At 44.5% G+C, this 26,054-nt stretch overlaps 1 protein-coding gene across 2 annotated transcripts in view; it reads left to right on the forward strand.

The window, feature by feature from the left end:
* The window catches only part of GSK3B (glycogen synthase kinase 3 beta), a 142,220-nt gene extending 116,409 nt beyond the window's left edge, over positions 1-25,811 (forward strand). The window contains exons 9-12 of one of the 2 annotated variants that reach the window (XM_048941627.1): positions 5,392-5,430; positions 9,316-9,502; positions 14,694-14,792; positions 20,997-25,811. In XM_048941627.1, the coding sequence (XP_048797584.1) occupies positions 5,392-5,430; positions 9,316-9,502; positions 14,694-14,792; positions 20,997-21,064 (393 nt within the window). In that variant the 3' untranslated portion in view covers positions 21,065-25,811. The remainder of the gene's footprint in view (positions 1-5,391; positions 5,431-9,315; positions 9,503-14,693; positions 14,793-20,996) is intronic. The other variant, XM_048941636.1, reaches the window with a different exon arrangement.
* The last annotated feature ends 243 nt before the right edge of the window (positions 25,812-26,054 follow it).

Here is a 26,054-nt window from a genome sequence, read left to right on the forward strand (position 1 = left end):
GTCTAATCAGCAGAAAAGGGGAAAGGGCAAATGGTTTTTGTTATGTGTGTAACTAGAGTGCTGTAAATAGTTGCCAGCAGGACTTCAATTTTCAAAGCTTCAATCTCAATAACAAACATTTGTCATCTAGGTTAAAGAATTACTGAAGATTCTGTATTTAGAAGGCTGTTACTTTTGTCATCTAGTTATAACCGGAGGACTCACCAGATAGAGTTATTTTTTTGTGTGAAAAAGCTTCCAGGCAGCTATTTATCAGAATGTTTAGAGAAAAAAGTCACTCCCTCATGTAGGCTCTTTGACACAAGAGCTTTCTCACTGTTGTTTCAAAATATTTCAGTAAAATGTATCTGGTTTGCAAAAGCATGTTTGGATTACAATTAAAAGGATTCCAATCCTTAGCACTCCGTATTACAAATAAATTACATTTGAAATTCTGTGAGGAGCACTTCTGTTGGTTGTACCCTTTGTGATGGTCTGCTCTCTGGGTATTTCTGGCAAGTTTTGAGCAACCTGGCCTAGTGGAATGTGACCCTGCCAATAGCAGAGAGATTGGAACTAAATGATCTTAAAGGTCACTTCCAACCCAAACAATTCTATGATTCTATAATATTGCTAAAACATATATTTTAGATTGAATATTGTGTGCATTGGGTGTGTCTGTGTGTATAGCCTTCATATGCTTTTTACCACTCTTCTCACTGGTCCTGAGTTGTTGAATGTTGCCGTACTTGCAGCAGGCAGTCCTGTCACCCTTCCCCCTCACCATGAGACTGGGACAGAAGCAGTCTGGTCTCTCTCATGACTGTTTTTTTCCACCCTCCCAAATCAGCTTCATGTCCTCATCCTGTCCTACTCCTGCTCTCCTGGTTCTTGTCTGGCTTTTAAGCAGATTGTTTTGCTTGTAATACATCCAAGTGACTGCTCATATTGTAGATTCAAGAAAGAATACCAAGCAGTAAAAAGGATAAATAGCTTCTTTTGTTACTCCTAATTATAACCGATGACAAAAGAAAATGGAAATTCTTCTTCAGAAGTCTTCGTTGGTGAACTTGCATTTGAAATAAAATGGCAAACTCTTCCAAATTTGGAGCCTGATCTTTCGTAGAGATACAGAAGTAGAATGAAGGTTGGATATTTCTTTAGATGCAATTCCATAATTAGCTCAAGTTTGTCATGAAGCAGGGTCTGTCTTCCAGTTCCCTCCTGCATATTCTTGATGCCTTCCTTCTGCATTCTTGTTTATGTAGTAGCAAAAAACTCCTGGGAGAGGAAAGAAAAACCAAGATCTGGATTGACTTTCTTATCTGACTGCTCATTCGGGCCCAACTGTACTTACTGGGACAAGAGAATGGGGCAGACTTGTAGGGCCAGGAGAAGGTCAGGACAGTCTTTTCTGGCATAATCTGGAGGTTCTTGATTGTGAAACCTTGGTTCTTTTTGAAGAATACTGTTCTATTTTTTTTTACTTGATGTGTAATGAGTTTCCAAGCAAAGAGTGAAAACAGTCTGCAGGAGGCTAGCTTAAAAGAAAGAAGAGAAAGCCAAGTTTTTCTGTCAATTTCATATTTTCCAGATCCCTTTGTAGGAGCAAAGGATTTTTGGATAGTGTACATCTCTTATCTCCATCTAATGCATGAGAACAGAGGCCAGGTTGTGTAGGTGATAAATTGCCCTGCCTCAGCCCTATTTGTATGCAGTAAAGAGAGTACTGCGTAATGACAAATAAGTGAGCATTCTTTAATATTAAGACATGATTTGCTTGCGATGCAGCAATCAAATGCTAAGTTTAACAGGTCTTCTGCAACATAGTGTCTATTCTGCTGTCTCTCCTGTTGCAACATGTCTACCGAAGCTGCTTCTTGTGGCTGTCCTGCTGAGGCTGGGATCATTTCCAGAGGCAGATTTTTTTTGAGTTCTGTCTGAGGAGAAGGGGAGCTTGTTCCGCTTGGCTGTGTTGCTCGCCTGTAGAGCTTGCTAGAAGCCAAGCATGTGCTGGTTAATAAAGGCTGCTTGGTGCTGGTTTTGCTGGGACCTCGATGGAATTAGCCCAATAACAAGTGTGTGGTCTCAGCAAGAAGGAGCTCTGCAGACAGGTTTCTGGTTCTGTTCCCAATTCAGTGTCGGCTCATTTGTAAGCCACTTAACCCTTCTGTCTTCATTCCTCTGGCTGGGGAAGTGCCATCAGATGGGGATTTTTGACTACTGAGACATTAGCTGTTTTTGAGAGACTTTAGAGAAAAAATGCACAGGGATTTGATCAGAGAAGGTGGACTTCTTTTGATCTTCATTTGCATCATGTGAGTTCTACGCATTTCAAAAATAGAAAACTGGTGTATTTCAGAAATCCCCTTTTGAAATTCTCAGCCTCTTGAGACAAGGCTGATCCTCAGAGCAGGAGTTCAGCATTAGCTTTCTGTTTCCTTGTGTTCGGGTGAAGCTCAATCCAGAAATTGCTGCTTCTTCACGTCTCCTCCTTTTCCTTCTGTGTTTATGAACATTATGTTTCTCATAAAGCTTATTATGTTTCACATGCATGACTGAAATACTGCTTTGTGTCGTGAAGCTGTACTGATTGTATTGTGTGACTGCATTTCAAACAAGTTGACTTGAGGAGTCGTGGCCTACATCTGACAGCTTTGATGGCTTGCAAGCAGGAAGAGCTTTCCCTGCTCCTTAATTCTGAAGTGTTTTCAGAGACGCTGTATCCCGTCCTCCCCAGCCTGGGGCATGTGCCATCTAAATGTGCTTGCGGAGCAAGAGGGATGTACGCGGGCTGTCGGCCTGCAGCGGGGCTGTGGGTGGTTCTTGGCAAAACGCACAGGGCTCCGGAGCTGGCAGGGAAATTTCTGACTGCGGTGTCACCAGCTTGATGCGTTAGCAACAGATGTCATGTTAATAAGCCTCTGCTCTCTGTGGAGCACAGCACACTAGTAGGACTCGCGATCTGCATGCAAAACACACGGCAGTTGATGGCAGGAGCAATGTCTTTTAATACACGCTGGCTGGAAGAGCACCTTGCTGTAACATTGTGGAGTTTGGATGCGTAATTAGACCAAGGCGGCGGAGCTCCATGTTGTGCATGGCAAGTCAATGAGCTGAAAGTCAGACCAGGCATTCTGCTGAAACAATGCTCAACTCTTGCCTTCTGGGGTTTCATTTGAGAGCTGAATGCTGATGCAAGTGCAGTGAAATAGAGCATCCTATGCTTCCCATCCTTTTCCTTGCAGTGTCTCTGTCGAGGATTAAAAAATAAATAAATAAATAAAATAGAAATTCAGAACGAATGTGAACTCCACTACCCTGGTAGGCAGCATTTCAAATCAGAGAGACAGTATGTAACTCGCTCTGCTAGTGCATTGATGTCATCTGGGGTTGAAAGCCCAGTAGTGCACCTGGGGCATTTAGGCCTGACAGTCATTTTTGCAGTATTGGAGATGGTGGTGATTCCTGAAAAATGGAGAGGGAACTGCATGAGAGAGATCACACTGAAAGCAGCATAATGCAGGAAGGAAATAGGCAATTGCTTGGCCTCACTGCCTGCAGTTATGGGCATTTGAGCATCAACAGCATGCCTGAACACAGAATGGACTTGTGCTGGTTCCTCAGCTTTTCGGTGAGGTATAGATCGATTGGAATCTAAAAGAAAACAAACAAAACAAAAACACCAAAAGCTGTGGTTTTGGATGAGTCAGCATTTCCATTTTACATGACCATGCAGAGATTTTGTAACTCATCCAAAAAGAGCCAGTGACTTGGGTCTCAGCCTGAAATTCATTGCTTTGCAGAAACTAAGAGGTTTTGAGTTATGCAAGTGCAAATTTTCCTTGAAAAATATTGTATGTAAAGCCTTTTTTTTTTGTTTTTGTTTTGTTTTGTTTTTGCATTTGTTTATCTCCAAAACAGGTTCATTTTTTAAAATGAAAACTTGAGCCTTCGGTCCCGCCTGTGGACAAATAGCCTTACCAAAGGTCTTGTTTCATTTTAGAAAAATGAATTGCTGCGCCGGTGGGGTAGTATCTGATTGCTTTAAAAGTTCCTGTCAGTGTTTTATTTTTGGTTTTGTTTGTGGACTTGCTGTGCATTTTGCCCGGCCATATTTAGTCTGCATACTAAATGGTAGTCTGCCCAAACACTTTACTTTGTGCACTTAGCTTTTTTTCCTTTCCTTTTCTTTTTTTTTTTTTTTTTCCTTTCCTTTTCTCCTTTTTATTTCCCTTATCATTTCTTATTTCTTTTGCTTTCACCCAGATGTACCTTAAACCGAGACACACTTTGCTCCGAAGGGCCGGATTTTAGTCCGTGCACTAAATTTTAGTCCGCAGACTAAAAAAATAATCCGCGGATTATTTGCTACCTCCATTCCCTCACTGAGAACTACCCAGACCTGAAGCTCTGGCTGCACCCCACGGCCGGGGGGCTCACAGCTAGCAGGGGGCCCTGCCCTCCACCCCCTGCCTAGCAGTGACCGTCCCCGGCTCCACACGAGTGTAGTTCTCGGTGGGTGAATATGTCAGCCTTCCCGGTTGGGCTGCGTGGGATCAGAAGAGCTGGAAGATGCAGGGGGGGGTTGCTTTTAGCTTTAGTGTGTTAGTCCAAAGGAGAGGGGGGAAACAAATTGAGGGAAAATTTCTTAATCAATGGGTGCGACGATATGAGGGGGAAAGACCCGTAGTAGAACGAAATTGAGTCCATACCCGCACTCCTGAGGTGGTATCTCCAGTTCCTGAAGAATCCTAAAGAGATCACATCAGCAAACAAACTCCAGTGGTGGGGGAAGTCAATCCAAAATGGAGAATAATCCGCGGCGGCCTGAGGCACCCATAGCTCACACAAATTGAAAGCATCCAAATTGGAAGGACAGAGCCCAGATTTTTATTTTCTTTTCAGCACCAATTATAAATTGCTAGGGGTTTGGCTTTTTTTCAGAAAAATAAAGTTTGCATTGTGTCTCTGGGACAGATTTACAAGTGGGATGCACTTCTGGAGACAGACTAATTCGGACCCATTGTCTGTGGACATTTATACCCAGGACCAAAGACTGAAAATTCTTTATGATGAGAATTTCAATTACCCTTTTAGTTCGAGTTTTGATTTCAATTTTTTTTTTATTTTATTTTTTTAGTAAATGCACTGGCATTGGAACATAAATTTAATAGAATAATGTTTCTATACTATGCCTCACCATTGCACAATCAATTTTTTGGCATACACTGTGGTGAAGTTGGACTTGCTGCTATGGAGACTGATGTTTAAAGTTTCTAATTGTATAAACCTTTTCTATGTCTCCCACACCATGGATTTCTTATAATATTGGATATATTTTTCCTTGCTGAACTATTCTCATTTGGATTGACTCCCCCTGTTTGGATTATTTCACTGCATTATCTTTAGGACTCGTCAGGAACAGGACATTTCACCTCAGGAGTACGGGTATGTACTGAAACATTTTTTCAAATTACTAGGCCTAGCCTTGAAAAAAGGAGAGGAATGCTAGAAAGGGTATTTCAGTTGAGTGAGCATCCCTGAAGCAGCAGGCAGGCAAATGTTTTTTACTGCAAGGTAACGAGGAGGAGATAGGCTTAGATGTGCAGGTCATTCCACGTGTTCATCACAACTTTGCGCATGAGGAAGCTGAGTGAGTGAGGACTCAAAAGTAATTTGGGTTTTCTTCTCCCTGGTTCTGGAAAAGCTAGGGAGGCCCTCAGGCTCTGCCTGCCCTGAATGCCTGGCTGCTCATTCAGGGGCAGGCCGAGTTTAGGAAGAGGCTGCGGGGGTTTCACTGCCAAAATGAAGAGCTTAAGAGTTAGACAGACGAGACAACTCCTCTTACAGACAGCAGGTCTGTCACTCAGCTTGCCTGCTGATGTGCTCCAGATAGGGACTTGTCGTCTTTTCCTAAAGAAAAAACAGAGTGATCTATTTTTTTATATCTGTATAGTAGCTGATAAGTGAGCTGTCCCCAGGGAAAACCACAGCTGAATATGAAGTATTTCAGTTCCAAGCTGTGGTAGATCATGCCTGTTAAAATACCAGTAAGAAGATACAAGAGCGAGACCTCTCAGTGAATATCAGAAGACCACTTCAGTGGTTTTACCTCAGGACATGCTTATTTACACTATTTACCACAGGGTAAACAAACAGAAGTCACTGTGACTCCATTAGTCTCAACCACAGAAGCTAGCACAACATGTGCAGAACTCACACGAGTGCTCTCCAGCACCCTGGTGAATTTGTGTCCAATTCCCATTCACCATAGCACACTCTTTGGCTTACAGCCTGCCAAGGGAGTGCCTGTGCAAGTTCCTAACTGCAGACAGCATGTCATGCACCGATTAATTTCTTCTAGGTGCTGCATGATGTGTGTTTACTTGCAGTGGTGCAAGAGCATGATAAGAGCTCAGCTTTTATCAAAACTGCTGGCATCAGAACTTAGCACTCACCCCAAGCCCCCTGCCTTTTCTGCAGCCTGTGCATCACCTGTAACATGGAATCGTAGAATCCTCAGAGTTGGAAGAGACTTTTAAAGGTCGGCTAGTCCAACTCTCCTCCAGTGAACAGGGACACCAGAGATAGATCAGGGTTGTCAGAGCCTGATCCAGCCCATCCTTGAATGTCTCCAGGGACGGGGCTTTCAGCACGTCTCTGGGCAGCCTGTTCCAGTGCCTCACAACTCTCACTGTAAAAGACTTTTTCCTTATATCCAACCTAAATCTGCTCTCTTTAATTTCCCCTCGTTCTTTGAAAGACCCTCCTGAAGAGTCTGTCTCCTTCTTTCTTGTAGCTCCCCTTTAGATACTGAAAGGTCACTACCAGGTCACCTTAGAGCCTTCTCTTCTCCACGCTGAAAAGCCTCAGCTCTCTCAGCCTGTCCTTGTAGGGAAGGTGCTCCATTCTTTGGACTGTTTTTGTGACCCTCCTCCGGACAGACTCCAGCAGGTCTGTGTATTTCTTGTACTGAGGACTCCACATCTGGATGTAGTACTCCAGGTGAGGTCTCGCTAGCACAGAACAGAGGGGCAGGATCACTTCCCTCACCCTGCTGGCCGTGTTCCCTTTGATGCAGCCTAGGATCCAGTTGGTTTTCTGGGCTGCAAGGGCAGAGTTCTGGCTTGTGTCCAGCTGCCGTCCACCAGTACCCCCAAGTCCTTTATGGCAAAGCTGTGCTCCATCCTTTCATCCTTGTGCTTGTACTGATAGTGGAGATTTCCTTGACTCAGGTGCAAGATCTTGCACTTGGCTTTCTTGAGCCTTAGTTCTCCTGGGCCTACTGCTCAAGCCTGCGTAGGTCCCTCTGGATGGCATCCCATCCCTTGGATGTGTCAGCTGTGCCCCATGGCTTGGTGTCATCTGCAAACTTACTGAAGTGCACTGGACCCCACTGTCATTGTCATTGATGAAGATCTTGGAGAGTATTCCCCCTGGGAAACATTGCTTATCACTGGTCTCCATGCAGACACTGTGTCATTGACAATCACTCTCTGGGTTCAGTCTTGTATCCAGTTCTTCGTCCATCAAGCAGTCCACTCATCAAATCCATATCTGTCCAATTTGAGGAGAAGGATGTTGTGGGATACCATATCAAAGGTCTTATTGAAGTCCAGATAGATGACATCAGTGGCTCTTACTTTGTCCAATGATGCAGTGACACCATCATTGATGACAGATAGGTTGGTCAAACAAGGGCAAAGATTTGCCCTTGGTGAAGCCATGCTGGTTCTCATATCACCTCCTTGTCTTCCGTGCTCCTTAGCAGAGCTTCTAGGAAGATCTCCTCCATGATTTTTCCTGGAACAGAGGTGAAACCAACAGATTGGTAGTTCTCTGGGTCATCCTTTTTACACTTTTTAAAAATCAGTACGATGTTGCCTTTTTTCCAGTCACCAGGGACTTCACCTGACTGCCATGATTTTTCAAATACCATTGAGAGTGGCTTGGCGACTACATGAGCCACTCAGAACTTGCATCTCATCAGGACCCACAGACTTGTGGATGTTCGGGTTCCTCAGGTGGTCACAAACCTGGTCTTTGCTCACAACAGGAGGGGCATTGCTTCCCCAATCCCCCCCTTCCAAACCCAATTGTTTGAGGGCTGTGTGACAGGCAGTTATCAGAGAAGACCAAGGCAAGAAGGTTGTTGAGTGACTCAGCCTTCTCTTTGTCTGTTGTTACCAGCTTGCCTGTGTCACTCTTGGACTTTTCTGATTAAGGTACCTGTAGAAGCCTTTCTTGTTCTTCTTGGCACCCCTTGCCAAGTTTTGTTCAAGTTGGGCCTTGGCTTTCCTTACCCTATCCCTACACGGCCTAACAGCTTCCTTATACTTTTCCCACAATATTTGTCCCTGTTTCCACTGCTTGTGCATTTTCTTCTTGCTTTCCAGTTTGACCAGCAGGTCCCGTTCAGCCATACTGGTCTCTTGCCTTCCTTTTCTGACTTCATAGTGAGGGTCAACATAGGTGACCTGGATGGCCTCTCACTACGTGATAACTTTCTATTTTGCTTGTTATATAAGAAGAGAGGAGGATGGGAGTGTTGTTGGGTGTGTGTATAGCTATTCTTGGAGTTTTAACACCAAGCTGCAGTGAGGAACTGCTGTGAGCTCTGTGTTGTCATCAGCCCAGGTAAAAGTCTTTTAGAATAGAATAGTTGCTTTTCTTGACACAGCTCTGAGCGTTAGAAATACCAGATGTGCAGGAGTTATCCCATTACAGGAATGACTTGCCAGAATAAGGTTAAGGAAGGAGAAACCTGCAAGTTAGAGCTAGACATTTCCTGCACCCCACCCTCGCTTCCCTTGTTGTTCTCCAAAGTTGAACAGCAGCCTCCATAGCAACAATCTGACCTACTGCCTGCGAAAGTCCATGTTAGTAAGACCTTGTTCACTAGCAAAAAAAAAAGTAAAGAAAAAAATAGTGGGGCCCTATTCAATTTTTGCATTCAGTGAATCCTGCTCATTTGAACCCTTTCTCCCCACCTTCACTCCACCCCATGTGCATGGCTGGTAGCACCTGTGTGTTTTTGTCATGACTTTTGAATGAGTTCCCCCTTCATTCTTGGAGTTGTTTCTCTGAGTGCGCTCCCATGAAGTCTCTTGCTGGCATTGCTCCTTCACTGAGTGCAGAGCTTGGCAATTAACCCTTTCTCAACCCCAGGAACTGGATTTTCCTATCCTCGCTGGAGGACGTTGATTACCACAAACACAAGTTTGTTCCAGTGCGTTGGGCAACGAGAGGTTTAATTGCTCTGGCTTGCTGCTGCTCAGCAAAGAGAAGGAACATACCCAGACAACTTGTTTCTCCTTGCTTGTTTTTTTGCAGGTCTTCCGGCCCCGCACTCCACCAGAAGCAATTGCGCTATGTAGCCGTCTGCTGGAGTATACCCCCACTGCCCGCCTGACTCCTCTGGAGGCCTGTGCACACTCTTTCTTCGATGAACTACGGGACCCAAACGTCAAGTTACCAAACGGGCGAGAGAAACCTGCACTCTTCAATTTCACCACTCAAGGTAGCCTGCAGGCGTTGAGGATCTCTGCTTTAGGGAGCGCTGGGATAAGCGTTTGCTGTGATGCACGCGTCACGCTCTCAAAAGTTAAAAAGCAAAAGGTTTATTTACATTTGCAGTTTAGTGTCTGCAGTCTAGCTGGATGAATGTGTGTGGAGTACTGTACTCGGTGACCATTCAGATTGGTTTTTCCTTTTGGAGATGTTCCTGCTCCTTCATGCATGTAATGCCATGTTGAGGAGCAGTGGGTATTAAGTTTGGCAGGGAAGTTTGTAGTGTTGCTGCCTATGTTGGTTTTGGATGTGAGATAAATGCAGAAATCTCACTGTCCTGGTTTTATGTACTGTAGAGTTTATCTGGCATCATGTCGACTCAGTAAATTAGAAACAATAAGAATGACAGCAAGCTTTTTTATTTGAACTCAGTATCAAATTTTAAAACCACTTATGTGTATTTTCCTCAGAAATATAAAACTGATACCTCTGTAGAATGGTTTTGCCTTCCAAGACAGGGAACATGAGAAATACAGCATACAAGTATCCTAGTAATTAACGTTGTAGCACTTCATTTTAATGTTAAGTGACTAGCTGCAAGTTCTTACCCTTGGAGCAAATATAGATCAGTGTGCATTTTCTGCTGGAAATCTAAAATACCTTTTGGCTCAGTTAGCATCAGTGTAGTTTTTCAAATCCTTTAGTGCGTGTGATGTCCATCTGCCGAAATGTGCCCGAGCATGAACTTGTTTTGAATGGCTGCCTTGTGGAAGGTAAATCTACTACATGAATGCAGGGGTTTAAAAAAGGATTGGAAAGATCTGTAGTGAGTACTTTAAAAATCCTTAGAGAAGAAAATAAATACTTGTATTGGGAATTTGTCCCTGGTTTCCCCTAGGCAGTGTGGAAGCTGCTGAGTAATTTAAGCTTCAAGTAAACTTCTCCTTTGCCATCCTAGAGAGCTGATGTGCTCTCACTGTGACTCTTGGAAATGGCAGGAAAAATTGCTTTGTGGGAAAAGGAGGCCTTAAGATTCAAAAAAGCAGTTTTCTGTCTCTGACACGTGCCAGTGTTAACATCTAGAAAGAGAATGCAGGTGAGAGGTTGGTCATTAATATGTTTCCAGATGAGTTGTGTTGCATGTCACAAGCCAAAAAAAAAAAAAAAAAGAAAAAGCAGAATTTTAAGAGTAAGTAAGTACAGCTTATCTCAGTGATTTTAAGACCTTCATTAATAATTATGCAGTAATAGGTCCTGTCTAGCGGCAGTACTGATTATGACCTGAGGATACACAAAGAGCTTCTGCTGCTCCTGTGGCACTGTGTTGTCATCAGTCTTTAGCTGGACTGCACAATGGCTCCATCAGAGTGACTAATGCAAAGCAGGCATCACATCTGGGAAACAGATCAGGACTTTGGAAATCAGATATGCTGATAACTTATGTCATCTCTGGTAATTCTGAAAGTAGTGAAAGGTATCCTTTTGTTTTCTATGACATTTGTTTTCAACAGACAATATTAAATTTTAAAGAAAGTGTTTTATTTGGCTATGGCCAGTTGACTGAAACCTATGGAGTAGGAGGTGGAGAAGGCTTGGAAACAAAGCTCTTAGAAATAACAGTATAGATCTGATGGTTACTGTACTGAATTGATTTTCAGAAAGAACCTAGGTGTCATACCAACTCTGCTGATCTAGGCAGTGGTCTAGAAAAAAGCATGGAGTGTATATGGAGATAAAGAGTATGATCTTTGGCTGCCAGCAGTGGTTCTGGGGCACATACATGCCTACTGTAGGGATGGGAGCTGTTAAGAGAGCTTTATCTTACTGCCTTGGCTCTACATTTTTCTTAGTGTAGAACCAAATAATATATGCGAATTAGTACTTAAGCAATTATCATGCCCAGGGAAGCATCTGTAGTAGCCAGTGCTGCAGTTCAGTGACTCCTAGACCTGCAAGGCAGAAAGCTGAAAGCTTTTTTTTTTTTTCCTCTTAGAAAATGAATTTTCAAAACCTGAAATGACTACCATTTACCACATTTCTTACAGCATCTCAGTGATTCTGCTGGGTCACAAATGTTACTGTCTGTCCATATTAGTTACCCATTGAGGACTGCTGTGATTCAGCACTTAGAAGTGGCTGCCATTGCTGCTTGATGGCAAGCACTTTTACGCCTAGAGGTTTTTAATCAGAAAAAAATGACTTGTGACCTTTAATTATAAAAAGGGCTTTTATTTTTTTCTTAAAAAATAAAATAATTTTTTTTAAAAAGGCTCAATTTCCATCCAGACTGTCTTAGCATAGCCGGAAATCCTTAGTGTGACCATTTGAGTGCCACCTAGAAATGATATTTCAGTTCAGGATATGCTCAGTGATGAGGTACATAGAGGAGTGTGAAACTTGTGTTGATTCCAGCGCTCTTCTGCTCTGAAGAGAAACTGATACATAAACTTGTTACACAGAAAGTTTGTTACTTGTTTACTTGTCTGACCAAGTAAATGATACAAAATTAGGTTCTGCCAGGCTTTCTTGGAGCATTGAAATATTAAACAGCTCAGTGCTCTCAGTATCATCATTTCCCAGTGCAAAGCATTTTATTGTGTTTGGGGAATGGAGATAATCTGATGTTCTGGTAAAACTGGATATTTTTATTCTAGTTCCATAAGGAGATGTAGACTGTCTGTAGGTATCAAAATTTGATCAGGAGAAGGAGAGGTATTTCCCGAGCTGATGTGAACCAAAATTGGCTCTCATAAATTATTTGGTATCACTGCTCTGTTCACATAATTATATTGAAATCTTTATCTGCATTGCCTTGATCACAATAGCTGCTTGCAGCATTACTGGTTGAAATTACCACAACCCTGAACTGCAAGTTTGGTTTAGATAAGCATGCTACAATTCCAGGGCTTGTCCATAGATTGTGATGGAAGTCGCTGAGAACAGACTGTCAGAACCACAGCTCAGAGCTTTTGTTCTGCATTGACGTGCCTCATTCTCACAGATATGAAAGCCACAAAGATACAGCAGAACAAAAATTCAAATTCTGAAGCAAAGTTATTGTTAAACTCCAGCCAGCAAGTTGAATTTCCTTTGATTGTTTGCTGTCTAAATTGGCACACTTCTCCTGGCACACTTCTCCTCAAAGTGGAGTACCATGACACTGGAAGCATGCTGAACTTAAGAAACTTCATACCAGTTAGGACAGCGTGAGGTTTCTGTGGAAGTGAACAGTTTCAGCCTTGTAGTGTCTGCTGGTGATCTTTGAGGTAGCTCCAGAGAAACACTTGTGCGACAACAACAACAAAGTAGTATGCTCACCATAGCTGGTGCTGTGAAAGGACATATTCTGGCAGTACTACAAGAAAGTGTGGGAGGAATCATCCTGGGTCTGAAGTGCCATTGCAGCAGTATTTTTCTGCCCGGGTCAGCTGGCTCTTTGGCCCTAGGATTCTGGCTACGGAGATGCTGTCAGAGGATAGTTGCATCCTTGAGGCACTGCTTAGCTCCGAAAGGTAGCAAATGTCATTCAGTTTCCTTGGCACTTTGTCACTGTTTCCATTGGGCAGCAGTCCCTTACTACTGCCAGTGATGAGCAGGAAGGAGTGCGTGGGTATCAGAAACTTTAAAAAATAATGAAGAGAATGGCAGATTCCCTGTAATAACAGATTTGAGAAAGCTCTGGAGAAGATATTCAAGTAGCAAGATTTTCTTCCACAAAGCAGCTAATATAGCCAGTACAGGATTAAAGTATAGGTTTATCACCTTGTTCAGCTTCGATTTTGAAGGATTCGTGTTTCCTCAGTTTATTTTTTCATAAAAATGAGACTTATGAATTCTGAATTATATTATGAATATGTGAATTCTACATTATTCCCATATGAGTTTGAGGATTTGTATTTATTCAAATGTTTTGATTATTGAAGCTTTATGGAAAGACCAGGTCCAGAATGTAATGTTACAGTGAATAGATTTGATAGGTTGCAGGTAATGTAGCAATTTGTTTGGTTCCAGTCTGGAACTCCAATTCTTAAGTGTTTAAATACAGTATCAAAATACACGTTAGTAAGAGGCTTATGAACAAGTGAGAGTTGTCTACATCTTCCCTTCCTAGCAGAATATGAACTTAAAGGAGAAAAAATCATCAAATAGACCACTGGTCCGTTTAGGCTCTAAATTTAAAGCTTGTGTTAAGAGAAACGGTCTCTTAAAAACAAACTCCATTAAAGTAAGACTGCGTACAAAAGCCCTTGGAGCCCCAAAAGTCATAAGTCATCCTTGTATGGGGTGACTGTTCACATCCTCCCCACCGGATGCTGCTTTCTCAAGAGACAGTCACTCCTGATGCTGAGGCAGACAGGACCTGTCTTGTCTTGGCTCCATACCACCTCCTGTGAGGCATTCAGTTCTCTTGGGAGGATGTCAGAAGATTGTCAGTTGTTGGCAGCCTGTTGCCCTTCACCCTCCCACAGTAGTGGTTTTAAGATGCCTGTTTCTCATTCTGATGCACACTGAAGCTATATTGGATTTGGAGCCTAAAAGCCACGGTTTTTTCCTTAGTTAATGGCTGTGTCATTTTGTTGTCCATTTAAATTACCCAGCAAAGCCATTCCCTTTGCCTGTCCCTGTACTTTTAGGGCACACATCACCTCTTCTTGACCACGCTCAAAGAGACTGCCTTAAGATTGGGTCTTGGGTTCCCAGGTCCTTGAGAAATGAAGCTTGAGCGAGCCAAAGAACTGAACCCCCGGAGCTCTTGGAGCCACTGTGACAGCTGCTTGTTGCTGAGCCAGTGCCCCAAGCAGCATGACTGCTATCAGCATTCAGACTGATTGCAAGTGGGTTTGTGAAGGGAATCCTTCCAGTTCTCAAAAGGCAATACATCATCAGGCTTTTGATAAACAACAAGCTTGACTGGTTGTTTGCTAACTTACAAGCCAGTGTCTTTCTCTAGAAAATAATTCCCTGACACCCGTACCACTCTGGTAGTCCTGTCAGCCTTGCTACAGGGATGGCCGTGTTGAATATTGCCGTGGTTTCCCCCTGCTGGTCAGCCAAGAGGAGAAGCTTAGTGTGGCCTTTGATTGTGATGGGCACACGTTTGCCCGCAGCTTACCCATTACGGGACAACCCAATGAGCTGCGCTGCATGCGGGGCTCTTTCTGAATGACAAGCTAACTCTGTTTGTTCCACCTCCCCTCCAGAACTGTCAAGTAACCCATCTCTGGCTTCGATCCTCATCCCTGCTCATGCTCGGAACCAAGCAGCTGCTTCAACCCCTACAAACGCTACAGCAGCCTCAGGTGAGAACACGCGCCCGCCTGCCTCCCCTGCTCCATGGCACCATCCTCTGTGGAGGCCCAGGGTGAGCAGGAAGGGATGGACAGGCTTCTCCAGCCCTGCCTTCTGCTCGGTCTCTGCTCATGGTCACCTGGATGTTGCTGTGGTCGCTAATCCACATCCTAACCTGGGCCACCGATACGTTTGTTGATGCCTCTTGCCCAGACTTTCACTATAAAAGAATAGTTATCTCCCCTGGTTTTTACTTTTTTTTTTTTTACACACTTATTTTGTATTGTTTCACACCTGAATTGTGAGCTTTTGGCCTCTCCAAAGTTAATACTGGCTTTGAGCATGATGTCTAGGAGAAGGAGTGGCTAGCTTAGTAGACGTGGCCTCTGCAGAGCACAGATAGAGAGGATTTTCCCCAGTAGGAAAGGCAGAAGCTTACAAAAGTCAGGACAAGGACTTGGGTCACCTTGCTCACTGCCTCTTCTCTGTAGCTGCTGTTGCTTCTTATTGAGTTTGCTTATGTTATCTTTGAGCACTTTGGGTTTTGGCCAGCACTGAGCAACTTTCTTTGTTCTGTCTCACTCTCACGTTTCTGTCAGAAATCCTTTAAAAGCTCACTGTTGGTCTGTAGCCACTCCAGTTTGTATTATGTTTCCAACGAAACCTGAAAAGCTGAGTTATATCGGTTGGGAGACTCCCAAAGCAAATCCCAGGTGCTGCCGGATGTGGCAGTGGTGATTCACACGTGGCACTGCGTCAGCCCTGAGTCAGCATGCCAGCAGGCAAGCTCACTGCGCTTGTGCAACCCGAGGCAGGCTGCAAGATGGGTGTGCTTGCATGTGTGTCTCTTGAGCGTGTCAGCCCATTTGAGAAGGGCAGGAACTTCAGGTGCTTACTCAGTTGTGAAGGAAGACGTCTGAAAGTTGATGTTCCAGTTACTTCAGTTTTGATGTGCTTGGTCCAGCCACTGCCATACAGAAAGCATTTTCGTGGTCTCTTTTAGACAATTGGAACTGAGTTGTAAGATCAGGCTTCTCTCTGAAGCTGTGGTATCGGTTTGTAAAAGACAGAGCCTGTATAATTTATGTGGTTTGAACTTAAGAGAAAGCAAATTTGCTCTTCTAAAATTTACTATGTTTTTCCCGTACGCTTTGCAGTACTTTGCAAATAGTCATGTTTCTCTGTTTCCCTTCTGTGTGCATCTGTTGCTCAGTGAGTGAGGAAAAAAGCAGATAAAGTAGTAAAAGTGATAGAAGAACTGCAAAATACAGACGGGGAATTTGACTTTAAAGTCCTTCTGAAAAATCCTTTCATTTAATGTCATTGTAATGCCTTTTTGAGGAGCTGCTCTCTTTGCTAAGATTCAGCAGTCTTGCAGAGTGGTCTAGGTTAAAAAAAAAAAACCTGTTTTCACCCAGTAATTCTGTTCCAGAACACAGAAGGGACAAAATGCATTAGGCTGAATGCTAGAAGTGTCCTAAATGTGAAAGTATACTAAAAGAAAAGAAAAAAACCCACCCATCTTATTGATGTCAACATGTGTAAGCCTCCTGTTCACAAGCAGTACTCACAGTTGGGACAGGACATCCTACTCTTAGTTCACTAGAAAATAGCCTTGCAACTTGGAAAGAGACTGTGAAATTAATTAAGGATTGAGCAACTTGTAGTGTTGTGTTTCTGCTGCACAGCTGTTTGTAGTTCCATGCTTCTCCGGGGTTCTTAGCAGGCCTTGGGAATTTCAACAGAATTACAATTTTAAGATTTGGTCCTATATGAGATGATGTTAATCTGTTTTGCTTTGCATGCTGATGCCTCACTGAGCAAAAACTTTAAATTGATAGAGTCCCTTTTCCCCTCCCCCTGCATATTCCAGTTCATAGCTGCTAATGCAGCTTGGGAGCAGCTCTCCCACCTGACCCAGGGCAGCCTGACAGGCAGGAGGCTGTTCTGCAAAACGTGAAACTGTGTGGAAAAACAGTGCAAGTTCAGAAACTGTTTTGAGCAGGGAAGAGAACAGATCAAGTTATATGTAACCACAATCTATTAATAAACTAATAGTTTGTCTCCTGTCAGCAAGCAGAACTGATACTGAAGTTCTTGTGTCCAGTGTTGTGCTCAACATAGCTGCTTATAGGTATTCAGGCACTGAAATGGAGTGAACATCCAGCTGGGTTTCTCTTACCTGCTCACAGTCATTTTCATAGCTGTTATGTAGCAGAGACTGTGACACGAGTCTCAATTTTTTCATAAGGTGCAAAGCACTGCTTTGTATTGCACACATTTTATATTATTACAAATTTTCCAAAATTGTGTTCATTAAATGATAGTTGCCAAGTAGTGATTTCAGTAGCCCAATGCAACAGCAGCTTTGGGATCATGGTATGAAGTGCAGGGGAATTTGAGGTAACTTTTGTTGTGACTTTGGTTGCAAATTTCCTCTCAGGGTTTAAAGCCAGGCTCCCTGTACTGATGGAACCCTGTTTTGCTATGGGAGCACGAAGCCTTGCTGCTCTGGCACTGGCAAACTCGCATGAAGTTTGAGAAATCCCTTTTGACTTCTGTGGCACAAAAAGGAGTAAAGAAGTTGGAAGTGGTTGGCCCTGCTGGAAATGGTGTGCTGGCTTTCTGTGAGTCACACTGATGGTTGATAAAAAGGCCAGTGCAGCTTTGTACACATGGATGCTGACTTGATCAGTCTGGAGGAGGAGGACAGTTCACAGCCATACTGAGCAGTTTACCTGTTTGTGTGACTGCATTTTTCTTCCTGGCTTAGCTGCAGCAGCAGTTACCTCTCTGTTAGCAGTGCTAGGATGGGAAGGGTGTAATTGCTATCTGCAGGGAGCTGTGCCAGCTGGGATACCGGGGTTGTCGTCTTAGGCATCCTGCTGCGCTGATCCTGTGTAATCCCAAACGAGATGGTGTGCCTGAACTTTCAGCAACAAAACAGATTAGAGCTAGTGTCACCTGCCAGTGTTGGGTAGTTGAAAAGGCCACAGTACTCCAGTGAAATAAGATTTAGTGCAAGTGTGATGTTTCCATTGAAAGAATTTTGTACAGCCCTACTTCCTTCGACAGAAAAGGGGCAGGCAGTTTTCATGCATCCATGGCAGCTACAGGAGAGCAATTTGTCCATGTCAGTCCTACCAGTTTTGCATTGAGCCCAGCATTTCCCCTTCAGTAGACACTGCAGGAAAAATGAGCCCTTCTCATCCTTCCACTCCTCTCCTCTGTTGCCCTGTGTGGACTCCCAGACGCATTTCTGTTTCTCTCTTTGTAGAAGAGCAGTGCTGTGTGTCAGTGCTCAAATCCAGCCAGCTAACGCTGTCATTAGCGTTGATGGGTTTTTTCAAACTGAGTTGATGGCTCTGTCTTTGAACTGCAGCCCAATCTTTCCTTTCTGGGAGGTTTCTAGGGAGCACCACGTACCTTCTGAGAGAGTAAAGGTATTCCTCACAGGCTGCAGCTGAACTGGCAGAGAATATATTGATGAGAGACGACTTTCTCCCTCTGTTTATAAGAAGCTTAGAAGTGGCTAACACTTCACCCTGCTGTGGTTTCCTTGCCACGCACAGAGGTGTCAGGTGGGTGGGTCACAGCAGAGCATGCCCCAACCTCAAGCCACAGGCTGCTGCACTCACCTGCCCCGTGCTAGAGAGCTCCGTAGCAGCTCGTAGCTTCAGTCCCTAGCACAGCTTCCACAGCAGCACAGTTGGCAAAGCAAACATTGTGCAGAGTTTAGTAATGTTACTGAAGGCATAGGTTTTCTTCTCCTGTGTCCAAGGACCAATTTCTCCTGGTGACGAGAATGCCCAGAAATTGAATTGAATGCCCAGAAACCCTCATGCTCTTGTTGTGTTCTTTTTTCTGCACTCCAGCAGAGAGGTTCTAGAGCAAGCCCTGCTCCGCTCCCCAAATGCTCCATCCACAACAGGCTGGAGAGTCACAACGCTACATTTTATTGCAGCTTCTGAGTCAGTGCAACCCTTATCAGCCTGTGCTCTGTCCCAGCCTGGGTGGGGTGTTACACAGTGTTGTGAAAAGCCCCATGTAAATGGTCCGGGGCTGCATCACGTTATTTCCTTCTGACCGTATGCTGCATATGTTTCTCAGAAACTCCCCTACTAGCGTGATGATAAGAGGAGCATGTGTTACATGTTACATGAAGTAGCTCCATCCCTTCCTCTTTCTTCTTTATCTCTGCTCAGTAGCAGTGAAATGATAATGGTTTCAGCCTCTGTTGTCTTCAGGAGTGAGAGATCGAAAAACATGTTTTATTTCAGCAAATGAATCACGCACACTCTTTGTTCTTGCACAGAGGAATCCTCTGCCAACAGTACAGATTCCAGCTAGACTGTTTGCATCAGGCACAGATGTTGCATTAGCTAGGGTTTATCTCTACCTGCACATCAGGCAGAGTTTGAGGCCTGACTCAGCCAGAAGCTGAGAGTCAGAGTTTCCACTTCAGATTTCCTTGGTCATCATTGGTTCGCAAGCACATGTGGTTTGGGAGCTGCTCCTTGAGAGCAGTTCCCCACCTAGGTGGATGTCTCTCACATGCTAGCTTCCCAGATAACACTGCTGCTGTTGGTACGTTACTGTGGTGCTTTGAGCTTCTTTTCTCATGGTGGTTGTTCCTTTGGGAGGGAGAGCTTTGGGTCACTTTGGGGTAAGGGGAAAAGGAATGGGAGACTTTCCCAGCATAGTGCCCACAGAAGGATTTCCCTTTCTTCCTAAGCGTTCCTCACGGCATTTCCTTTTCATACAGGCGTCACACCCTCTCTCCCTTGTCCTTTTTATTCCTCGATGCTGGTGCTGGTTTGATTGCCCCTTCTTGTTGCCATCATCTCTGTGTGTTACTTAATTTGTCCCTCAACCGATGCACTCCATTTCTGAACACTCATTCACCTTGTCACCTTTTGCTCATGGCTGCACTTCCAACTATGGTCGGGTTGAAGTGGCCAGACAGCAGATAGGCTGCATTAGCAGCATCACACTGCCATGCCTCACCAATGTTTCTCTGCTGGAGAAGCGTTGCTGCACCCCACCACCTCCACTTGTATTTTGTCCTGTTATTTCTGCCGGTCGTGCTGTCCTTCATTGGTTGTTAAATTTGCTCTGTCCTCTGTGAGCCCTTTTCCTTGTCTTCTGAGTGCACTGCTTTCCCACTCTGCCCTCTTCTGTACTGAGATAAAAGTCATTTTTATTCTATTGCAGTATTGATAGCTTTGCAGCTACCCTTAAGTTCAGTGGGAGAAATGCATGATGCTTTCTTTAGGAAACCTCACTTGATATCTTTTTCTACTCATGTATTTGTTGTCAAGTATTTTGTGTTTCACCTTTTGTCCTCTTTCCTTTTTTGTGGCTGTGCAGATCACATCCTGCATATGATGGCTCCAGATGAAGTTGGTGCATTTTTTTTCCCTCCTAATTCTTCTAATATTCAGAAAGCTTATTTTTTCCAGAGAGACCACCAACTGCGTGTGGTTATTTGGCCATCGTACTGTTCTGTTGTTCTCAGTATGTTTGGATGTTTATTAGCGTCTTGGCTCTTGCTTTTCTCCTTTTCTTGCCTGATTGAAGGCCTGCCCCAGTTTGTTGGGGCGTTCTAAGAACTGAATAACAGTATTTGATGGTCTCTGGAAGAGCCTCTGCACATCAGCATGAAGACTCTCCCTGTAGCCTTTCGCTACAAGCTGACACAATTATTTTCCCTTCAAATTACATCTGAAAACACAGTTGTGGTGAAATTCCTTTTGGTATTTCTTTGCAAATTCTGAGTTTCCTTGGTCCTGCATGTTGTCTCTGTGTGGGGCTCCATCCATCCTGGAGATGGCTTTGCTACAAGGAGGCCTAACAACAGGAAGCATCAGCACCAGTGTGCAGCCCTGGGCAGTTGCGCTGGCTCTGGCAGTGCCAGCAAGCCTTCACAGTCAGTGTTCCTGGGTCAGCCTGAGCACAGCCTGTCCCACCAGAACAGCTGAACACAGCCAGGTGTTAGCATGCTGAAATGGTGTTGTCCCACTCAAAGCACATCTCTGCCCAGAGCAAACAGCTCTTTATAAACCCAACGAGGGCATCCTGCCCAGCGGTACGGTGGTGGGATTTGGGGCTTTCCCTGTGTGGGAAATGTCATGGCTGTTGTTGCAAATGTCTGTATTCTGGAGGTAATGCTGGTTGTTCTTTCTTTCTTTCCTTCCCTCGCCTGTCATTTGCAGATGTTAATGCAGGAGAACGAGTTCAGACCAATAGTGTAGCTACAGCATCAGCCTCCAACTCCACCTGAACCGGTACCAAGCAGCCAGCTGCACAGGAAAATCACCAGTAATTTGAGTCTTGCTCAGCAACACTGGTCACATTTGGAAAGAAAATTAAAAAGAGGAAAAAAAGCAACCAACCAACCAACCTGTTCATTTTAGTGTTCAATTTTTTATTATTATTATTGCTGTTCTTATTTAACCTTGTAAAATATCTATAAATACGAACCAGTTTCATTGTATCACTCTGCAGGGTGTCCGGGGCAGGGACTAGGTGGGGGGAGGAGGGAACGCGGAGCAATACAACACACCAGTGTCTCTCCCCTCAACAATCACTTCATGTTGGAAGTTTGCTGTTGTGTACTTCAGAACCAGGACTCTTGCCTCATGCCCTCTCCCACAACGGAAAGAAGGAAAAAAAAAAAAAAAAAAAAAAAAAAAAGAGAGAAAAAAAAAAATGGCAAAACAAAAAAAAGAACCCCCAAACCTCATTCTCTGCTGAAGTTCTTTTTTTTTTTTAACCTCTTTTTTTATTTTCTTTTTAAGTGAAGTTTCGGACTTTGATGTAGTGCACAGCTTGAATTTGGTCGGGAGCTTAGCAGGGGTCATTCAACAGAGCTCAGCGTTCGGTGCCAGCGAATCCACGCCCCGGGCCGACCGACGGGCGACTGACAGCTGCCCTGGCTGGCATGGTAGGACATAGGCTGCCTGGGGGAGGGGGGAGGCTTACGTGTGTCTTAAGGCTTGAGCTGCTAGTGGCAGACTTTCCTTTCACAAATCAGTGCTAGCGATGAAGAGACCTGCAGCTTCCTTCCAAGAGGAGCCCTTGGCACGGCTCTATATAATATAATACACACACAGGCGGAGGCGAGCGGTTGTGGTTGGGGCAGCGGAGGGGATGGCGAAGGCCGGGCTGAGAGGTGCCACCGCCTGAGCGATTGTCCAGTCCCAATTGGAATAGGCTTCCCTTTCCCGAGATGTACAGGAAAAGGACACCGGGATTTATAATGTGAACTGTAACAGTCTTCTACTGGTTTATTTTGTAATATTTTTTAACTGCAGCTTTAACTCGCAGGATGCCACATTCTACGGTAGCTCTGATTTTAAATCCACGGCTAGAGTCTGTATTTAAATTTCATCTTTTTAACCTCTTTGCTTTTTTGATCTCTATTTATTGATGCGCGTTGCCACGTTGCCATTCTGTTTTTACATCGGTAGAATATTAATAAACTACACATCGGAGTGCTATCAACAGTAATTGTACCTGCTGACTTGTAGGAAAGCTGGCTACATATGAGTGTGTGTGTATATATATTATATAAATATATACATGTATACATAGAGACAACACTGTTTTTTTTATTTTGTCTACAATCTCGCAGCAGTCTGACTGAAGCGTGAGGCGGGTGCTTGTCATAGCCCAGGCTCCGGGTTTCCCCCCTGCGAGGGCGAGTGGTGCACGGTGTCCCACCTCTGCCCCATCCCAAGCAATATCCCCGGGGAGGACAGGTGGAGGAGCTCCCCCTTGCCTTGCGCTCCTTAGGAGCCGCCTCGGTGCTTACCGGCTCTGTCTGACCCGAGGGCCTGAGACAGGTGGTTGGTTTGGGGGCAGCGTGCGGCCCTTCGCGTGGCCTGGGAGTGGCTCCGGCAAACCCGGTGGCTGCGGGGGCTCTGCTCACGGCCTTCCCTTCTGTGCATTTCACCCTGTTTGTGTGGGGCTTTTTGGAGACTCGTCTCCGAGTGCTGCCCGATCATGGTGGGAGGGAGGAGCAAACGCCCACCCTGAAACCGCTAAGCCCTTACGTTATGCCCCACGTCAATTTGCTGTCGGGGAAAAAAGCATTTCCGTGCTTTACAGTGGCTGTCCCTAAATTCTGGCTGATGGTAGAGGAAGGCGCACTGCCTCTTCAGAGCTGAAGGCTTTCAAAATCCTCATGCGTGACACAATTGAAAGGGCTGAGAGCGTCCTAAGGACGGGACGCAGCTCACACAGGTAAGTGCAGGGGCTCAGCAGTGGCCCAGCCATCCATGTAGTGCAGGAGACCCACAGAGCAGGGCGGAGTGTGGATCTGCTGCAGGACGAGAGCGCTGGGCTGTGGCCTGTAGGCGCCGCTGCTTGGAGGCGGATAGATGACTGAGTCTTTAAAATGTAAAACTGAGACAAAATTGCTGCTCGTTCCAGGAAATGTGGCTTTTTCTTCCTTTCTTTTCTTCTTTTTCTCCTTTCATTGAAGTCTAGCGGAGGAGAGTGAAGAGCTTTGCTCCCGTTCTGTGCCGTGTCTGTGTGCGCTGTGTGGGTGTTAGCCGGGGGTCGGGGCGCCCCGGGGAGTTTGTTTGTTTGTTTGTTCGTTTCAAGGATCATGGCAGGATCACCGACTCTTTTATACAGTTAGATCCAGGTCTTTGAATAACCTTTTTTTTTGTAAATAAGAAGAAAAAAAAAAAAAAAACACACAGGAAAAAAAAAAAACACAAAAAAAAAAAAAACCACAAAAAATAAAGGAAACCACAAAGCTCCTCACCAAATTCAAGCTTGTACATTATTATTTTTGGTTGTTTTTAAATTTTGAGTTTTATTGTTTTGTATGTAAATATGTGGACCCAGGAACTGTTATTAATGAGCAAAAAGTTACCGTTCAGGGCAGTGATTCTGTTTAATAATCAGACAAAATGTAGACGAGCTTTTTAAAGCCATATAGTTTTAACTCTGTACAGTAGGTACCGGCCTGTATTATTGTAACAATAACTCTAGCGATGTATAGTGTATCTATATAGTTTGGAGTGCCTTCGCTTCCATGATTTTTTGAATTTTATTTCCCTTTTTTTTTTTTCTTTTTTTTTTTTCCTCCTTTGTTAACAACATCCCCCCACACAACCGCATCTCCGCTCCCCGCTTTTAATTCGGAGCGCTGTCAGGTTTCGGCGGTACCCCGATCCCGAGCGGAACGAAAGGAAACCCTCCTCACCCCCATCTCACCCGAGCCACGGCTTTGCTCTGGACGTCCCCGGTTCCCCCTGCCCTCCTCCCCCCTCTAGCAGTGACCGGTTTCATTCTCCACTCTCTCGCCCGCAGCAGCCCTATGGCTGGCGGCTGCGCTCGGCTTTGCTCGTCTTCCCCCGGCCATCAATGGTGGATCCTCCGCCATCATTGATGGATCCCCCACCGTCATGGACGAAGGGCCCTCTGCCATCAGCAGCGAAGGGACCCCGCCATCGTCGCTGGGCCCTGCGGGGGCTCTCGGAGCAGGGGGCTCCTCACCGCATCCCCTCCCCACAGTCACTTTTGGTTTCTTAAGATGGCAAGTTGAACATGTCTCTTGAGTTCTTGCGCCCAGCACGAAGGCCTTGTTTCTACAATTAGTCCGCTTGTGTTTACTACCTGGTTAGTGTTCCACCTGAGGTTGTCTTGAATATGAAAACACTTCACCCTGTACCAAACCAAAGGTTGCTGTTTTGTTTCGGAGCATCTTGCGTTCATTCCGGTGAAGCAGAGGCTGCACTTTTTCTGGTGACACAAAGGTCAGTGACGTCGCGTTGCTTCTGATGGTCCGCTCAGAGCTGTTACTCTCTTCCCTCCGTCTGGGGCTCGGTTTTGACAGTGTATGGTCTCCATCTGTCCTCTTGTCAATTCCACAACGCGTAGGTCTCTGAGATGGAGCCGATGGTGATCGGGGTCCCCTCTGGGCACCCAATTAAGACACTGCTGTTCTTAATGCTAAGTAACTTACCTACCTTACTAGGAAAAACAAACAAACAAAAAACAAATCACAAAAGAAAATTGGCTAATCACAGATCCCTGGTCGCTTTCTCCCATTATTTTTAAGCAAAGCTTTGCTTACAGCAGTGGCAGGTGCTTATGGCGTGCCACTGGTGAGCACATCCAAGCCCCCGGCTCGTCGGTCCCCTCTCCGAAAAGCAGACAGCCTTGGACGGACGGACGGACGGCGCCAGCAGCGCACAGAGCCTCCGCTCCGGGTCTGCCTTTCTGAGGTGGGGAGAGATGCCTGGGTCCCAGGTTCTTCCCACAGGGCTCTTAGTCAGTTTTGTTCCTAGTTCATTTTGTTTTGGAGCCCTGCAATAACAGCAAAACGACCAGAAAGGAAAACAGTACCTAAGGAGTTAGCTTGAGAAAAGTAGCTTCCTTGTGTTGGTCTTTCTCAATTTATTTTTAATATATATATATATATATACATACACATATATATATATATATATAAAATATATTTATATATATATAATTTGCTTGCCTGTAAAATTTGCGTTCATTAATGTGTTGCTGATGGATCACTTGGGCCTGTACACACCGATCAGTGTGACCACTTCCATCTTAAAAACAAATCTAAAATATATATATATATATATTAAGGACTGTGGGTTGTATACAAACTATTGCATACACTTGTGCAAATCTGTCTTGATTTAAAGGAAAAGCAAAACCTGTATAACATTATTACTACTTGAATGCCTCTGTGACTGATTTTTTTTTTTTTTTTTTCATTTTAAATATAAACTTTTTTTGTGGAAAGTATGCTTAATGTTTTATTATTTCCCCCGCCCCATTCCCCTTGTAAATACGTTTTGTTCTGTGTGACTCGGTTCGGAAATAGTTAACTGGTACTGTAATTTGCATTAAATAAAAAGTAGGTTAGCCTGGAAATGAAATTGAAAATTCCCAAGTGTGTGGTCTTTATTTCAAAGTCTTGCCCCCCTTCCTTCCTCCTCCTCTCCTCCTTCTCTGCCCCTTGTTCCTCACCCCCGCACCTTTTTCCACTCCGCGAGAATAGGTGGACATGAATCTTTGTAATAATAATAAAAATAAAAATAGAAAAAAAAAAATAATCATGAGAAATAAGCATGTTTTCTTAAATGAGCTGTGTTACTCCATGATACTTTTCCAAGAGGTGCCAGCTTGTCTCTGATGCCGTTTGATTTGATGGAGAGAGGAACCCTGGGACATGATATCTCAAATTGAAACCAAGCGATCTTCCTTTACTGTCCACCTATAGATACAAACTTAAG

The sequence above is a fragment of the Lagopus muta genome, chromosome 1 (genome assembly GCF_023343835.1).
Source record: "Lagopus muta isolate bLagMut1 chromosome 1, bLagMut1 primary, whole genome shotgun sequence".
NCBI classification, from domain to species: domain Eukaryota; kingdom Metazoa; phylum Chordata; class Aves; order Galliformes; family Phasianidae; genus Lagopus; species Lagopus muta.